Source organism: Coffea arabica, chromosome 6e, assembly GCF_036785885.1.
Source record: "Coffea arabica cultivar ET-39 chromosome 6e, Coffea Arabica ET-39 HiFi, whole genome shotgun sequence".
NCBI lineage: Eukaryota > Viridiplantae > Streptophyta > Magnoliopsida > Gentianales > Rubiaceae > Coffea > Coffea arabica.
Genome location: NC_092321.1, coordinates 62,962,253 through 62,968,203, shown reverse-complemented (window position 1 = coordinate 62,968,203; position 5,951 = coordinate 62,962,253). Strand labels below are relative to the sequence as shown.

The 5,951-nt window shown below is 35.0% G+C and overlaps 1 protein-coding gene across 1 annotated transcript; it reads right to left on the bottom strand.

Annotated features, from left to right (window-relative positions):
* Positions 1–4,638: 4,638 nt before the first annotated feature.
* Positions 4,639–5,251, bottom strand: LOC113697312 (photosystem II 5 kDa protein, chloroplastic-like). Its single transcript, XM_027216890.2, has one exon. The coding sequence runs from the start codon at positions 5,121–5,123 to the stop codon at positions 4,797–4,799; it is 327 nt and encodes a 108-aa protein (XP_027072691.1). The 5' UTR covers positions 5,124–5,251; the 3' UTR covers positions 4,639–4,796.
* Positions 5,252–5,951: the final 700 nt, after the last annotated feature.

The following is a 5,951-nucleotide window of genomic DNA, read 5'->3' as shown; positions in this document are numbered from 1 at the left end:
GGGCTTTTAAAATAGTCAGGTTACTTTTCATTTAACACAATGGAGCTAGGTAGGCAATAAGGTAATGATGTATAAAATTAATAACCAATTTTCGTCACTTATTGAAAGTTTTGTCCTATAATCAATCTTATCTGTCTAAATTCAAAACAAACATATTTGGACCATGAATTGCACCATGCAGCAATTGCCCCAATAAATGAATATCATTACAAGTAGCATATTTGAAGGATGATATCCGCATATTATTCTACTAGTCCATGAGATTGTTGATGGAACTTTATACTTGGACAAAAGCACCTCTTAAAAAACTACCCTTTATGCAAACCATTTTTCCCTCGAAAAAAAAAAAAGGAAAAGGCAACTACCCTTTATGCAAACCTTAATATGTGATATGTACTCACAAATATTAAACGAATTGTCATATTATAGAAGGACAAGTACTCTATCTAGAAAGACCCACCCTCTTGGAATTAATTACAAAGACAAAACATATATATATATATATATATATATATATATACAGATACTACTTGCATTCTGTAAAATATTCGCTCTAAAATAAACGCTTTCACATTTACAAATTAAAAAGAAAAGACAAAACACATTTATTTATATTTATACTACAAATCCTTGAAATTAAGAGGGAAACAAATACTACAAAAGAATGGCATCAAAGTTGATGACTGGAATTGTAATTGGTCCGGGTGTAATTGCCTTAATTTGCGTTCCATGGAACATAATCTCCATTAGGGCAAAAAAACAATACATGAGGACACTAAAAACAATAGAATAGAACACGTTTTCGTTGTTGATGGGTGATTAACTTAAACATATAATTTAGCTCTCCATCTTCCTATAGTTTTTTAGGGATCGATCATGATCACCAGCATGATTATGTTTTATAATAAGTTGGAAGATAATACAAAATGTCCCTCTCTATTAGCACAAAATGTCCCTCTCTATGCGGACTAAATATAATGACCGAATTCACTGTGAAAATAATTCCTATACCACAAATAACACTAAACCCGTATTTAATTAACACACTTAATTAACCACATCAAATGTTAACTAGCTTGGTTTAATATTGTCAACACTCTCTTATATGACAAATAGCTCATGACTTGAAATTAGGTATGTAATCGAGCCGAGTCGAGCTCGAGTATTGCTATACTCGAGCTCGACTCGACCTATAAATAACTTGGATCGAACTCGGCTCGAGCTCGATTGAGTCGAAAAATCTCAAACTCGAGCTTGACTCGAGGAAATCTTTAAAAGCTCAAGACTCAACTCGATAAGGCTCAAGACTCAACTCGATAAGGAAATCTTTAGTCAAGCCTTATCGAGTCGAGTAATCAAGCTTTTTCACTCGACACATTACTTGTAAATTTAGTATAAATTATACCCATAACAGTCATTTTATAATTATAATACATATATATTGTTTAAATTATACTGCTCAACGAGCTACTCGTCGAGTCACGAGCTGCAAAATTCTAACTCGAACTCGACTCGAATGTGTACTTGAATAGTTCGAGACTCGGCTCGAACTCGGTTTGACCGAGTTCAAGCCAAGCCATTGACCAAACTACTCACGAGTAGTTCGGCTCACGTACATCCCTACTTGAAATTAATGTACACGATTGTGTTATGTATATATGCCGCCCAATAATGAAGATGGTATGACAATAAATAGAGTTATCATTATTTTTTTTAAGCCACACAACTCTATCCATTGTCCCTATCAATAATAGCTAATATAATACCAATTTGTACTTTGCCAAATGGTTGTTTATGCAGGTCTCATATTCTGATAATGACCTGATTAAGAGTTATATATGGAACTTCTGCGATTTTATTGATTCTTTTTTCTTGTTTGCAGGTCTCGGCTTGTTGGCATTGGCGGTTGCTATACTCAACTATGAGTGCTTTTGTGTGTGATGCAGAAGAAGCAAGAAATCTTTTGCAAGTTAGTATTTGTCTATGAGTAGCATATGCTGGACATGCTACGTACAAATGCTGATTTCCTTATAATTTGCCCGAGTTAATGGAAATTTTTCAAGGCAAGAAGAAACTAACGACTGTGCTACTAGGGGAAGGTTATAGTCAGATATTGGGAAAGTCTTATTGAAGAGATATGGGGTGCTCATTGAACACTCATTAAAATATATTTCAGGTATTATATTTTTGAAATGTAAAATTAATTAAGAAAAGTAAATAAATACAAGAACAGACATTGTATAAGATTAAATAAAAAATATATATAAATATAATGGATGGTAATAATTGTTAATATGTATATATGCACGGCAGGTTAGGTGAATTTCATGCATGTTAACGAATGTTCAGTGAACACCAATTAGAAAAACCCTATATGTGTCACCCTGTTTTCTCTATAGCTGGTCACCCTGTTCATCGTTGTTGTCTCCCAAGTCCTTGATCCTAACTCCATCAATTTTTCTAAACATTTGCTACCGGCATTCTTATCATCCCGAACATCAAATTCACAAAATGGGATTTAGGGGAAAAGGGAGGTTAATTAAGAACCGAGAGGAGTTTGAGGACTCATTACAGCTACAAATCTGGGCCACCGCCACATTAAAACCATTTTGATTTATCTCATATACTGATAGTGTATACATTAGCGGATTAAAATGCATGTCACATATACAAAATTTGATGTTTAAATTCAAATTCATTTAATGTGACATTCATTCAATCTCGTCAGTGTATACACTGACAATGAAGAAAAGATTAATCCATATATATAGAGGATAATCAATTTCCAGTTTTTCTTTTCTGGTTTGATTATTGCTAGCTTAATTCGGAATATATGCTGAAAACTTTTTACGCTACATATGGAAAATGTTACAGGAACACAAACTGTCATGGGATTTTCAAAATTTTCCGCAAAAGATATACGTCTCAACCTATTCCTTCCCTTATAAAATGCTCCGATGATATTCAATTTATTTTCCATTCCATCACACCGACCATAACTTTGATTACGAAATGATTTTGATCTAATAGAAAACCCTCTACTCTTTCTCATTCCTGTTTTAGGTTTTCTAGGTAATTTATGAAAGAGAAGCATCTAGTATGGCACCTGTATTATTGTTATAATCTGTCAATTCGATTGACATTTTGAAACTAGTGTGTAAGTTTTTTTTTTTTTTTGAATTCAAAGTCAAAAAATATAGTTTTGCCCACTGATTGATTATCCCATAACTGATTATTCTACAATTGATTGTGAAATTAATCACACTATAATGGGAACCAGACTGGGCCTAATTATCAAGGGTTAATTTCATTTTGCACCCTTCAACTTTACTCAAATTTCCACTTTGGTCCTTCAACTTTAAAATGAGAAGATTCTTTGGTTCTTGAACTATAAAATTTGTCTCACTTAAATAACATCATTAAGGAAGTGAGACAGATCTTTGCCTAAGTGGGTATACTTTAGGGACTAAATGGAAACACATTTTACAAGTTAGGAACTAAAATGGACAATTTTTATACTATAGGGACTAAAGTATGACAAATTTGTAACTTGGAGACTAAAGTGTCCCACTTTTAAGTTTAAGAACCAAAGTGAGAATTTGAATCCAGTTAAAGGGTACAAAGTGAAATTAACCAAGTATCAATGGAGATACATATTCAAGGCTCCTCACCTATTCCATTTCCAGCTGCACCACTAGTTAAGAACACAAATAATTGGTGGATCCACCATCACGTATATCTGACAAATTTTATCACAAAGGCATGGCTAAGAAGGAGCAGTACATGATCGAGAATCCAATCCAGTAACGTCAATCTTCTTAGGTTTCAAATGTATTTCTCTAGAAATGTGAGGCATTTATTAGCATTAAAAGGAGAACAAGGTTTACATTTTGGAAATAATGCGTTTGAAAACGTAATTGCTTTTTTTCTTTTTTTGAATAATCAACCATATAAGTTATTTCCACTAACCAATTACCCTATAAGTGCCCCGTGGATAGCTCGGTTGGGACTGATCGTCTGTAGTTACAGCAAGATCTCAGGTTCGACCTCACGTGCTACCGTTGTTGGGTATATTTGGGGCGAAACTCTGCCCAACTTGGGGAGATTAGCCTCCAGACCCGGAAAAAAAAAATTACCCTATAAGTGATTGTTAAAAATAATCAGAACCAAAAAAACATAATAGGAAGCAAGCGGGGCCTAATCATCCATTGCATTCAAGGCTCTTCTTCAACCATTCCAGCTGCACTATTACAGGATCATTCATGTAGTAAATAAACGAGGAAGAACTCATGTTCTATTGCAGCCACAAGCCCCAGGGGAATTTGCCAAACGATTGTACATGTTCCGCAGCTTCAGACAATTGAAATTGCTCAATTTTTGGAGAGCAGGGTTCGAGGCTAAATTCGTCCTGCTCACATAACACATCACTCCCTAAAGAATGAGACCAACAAGACAATACAATTTTTCTTTCAAGTAATTGTAGGAAAGAAGCACCAATTCGTTCAAAATCCTGGTAATTAGACATGGTGTCTTGGATGTTGAATTCGTCGAGGATAAACGAAGAGAATCACGTATATATATATTTGACAAAATTTGTCACAAAGGCATGGCTGAAAATTAAAGAAATCGAGGGATCAATGAGAATCCAAAATATTTCTCTAGAATTGAGAAGCGTTAATTAGCATTATGAGAAGGATAAGGTTTTACATTCCTCTCTGATACTTCCAAATCAACAAATAAGCATCAAGAAATATATATACATATATATATATATATTGCTAGAATCAAGAAGTTTCTCATTTGTGGCAGATTCTGGCAGTAGGCATTGTGACACAAATAGGTGCATATTTCTTCTTGGCTTCAAGACTTCCACGCTTTGGCTCTATCCCATCGGCCATGGCAGCTTTAGCAAGGGTGCATGCAGCAGCAGCCGCAACAGCAAACACCAAATCCCTCCTTCCGTTGCTGCCTTCTTCCTTGTTGTTCATCACCATCTTCTCACCCTCAGACACCTTTGAAGCCTTGACCACTAGGGCTCCCCGGCGACCGGCCGCAGCGGTGGGAAGTGGCTTGGTGATGGCTGAGCCACCGAGGAATGAGGCTGTCATGGTCATGGAAGCCATTTTCTCACCTCTTGATCTCAAGAACTCGATCAGCACACAGACTTTCAACTGGGGTGGAGTGGTGATTGGCGTACAAAACTTAAAATTATGTGTGACATAAACGGAAGGGGTTCATTTCATACAAAATCAAAATGTCATCCGTTTCCTTATCCCAAATTAGAGTTGTGACCAGTGGTTTTGTGCCATGTGCACGTCCCTAATCTTGGCTAGCATATTGGTGGTCTTGAAGTTTCCTAGTGGGCCACAATCTTAGGAGGGTGAGTCTGTGCACAATCTAGCTCCTGGAATTTGTGTTTTTCTTTTCTTTTTCCTGTCTTATTTTTTAGTGCTAAATTAATGATTTTAAATAATGCTAAATATTTAAGGTTATTTAAAGCACATCTTATATAGACGTAGATACTGACACAATAAATGCAAAGTACTAAAAGAACGACGTAAGGATTAATCTTCTATACACTGACATAGTATACACTTTCACCATTAGATGTATGACACATAATTCGAATTTGAATTTGAAACTCAAATATTGTATTTATGTCGTATATCCAACCGTGATAGTGTATACACCGTTAGTGTGTATAAGATTTACTCATAACATAACTGTACTAACACATTTTGATACTCATTTAAAATTAACTGTGTCTGTCTCACAGTCATAACATATTTCCATCTACAATTTAAATCAAACAAATTTTCGACATTAATTGCACTCTACCATCATAACCATGATCGTAGAGCAATTTCTATATTCTTTCTTTAAGAAAAATTTTGAAAGAAATTCCTTCTTATGATGCCCAAGGTTACGACATGATTTCCTTAACAACAGTA

What these genes read in the sequence shown, in the direction of transcription:
- LOC113697312 (XM_027216890.2), bottom strand. Translation starts at nt 5,123, where the DNA reads ATGGCTTCCATGACCATGACAGCCTCATTCCTCGGTGGCTCAGCCATC.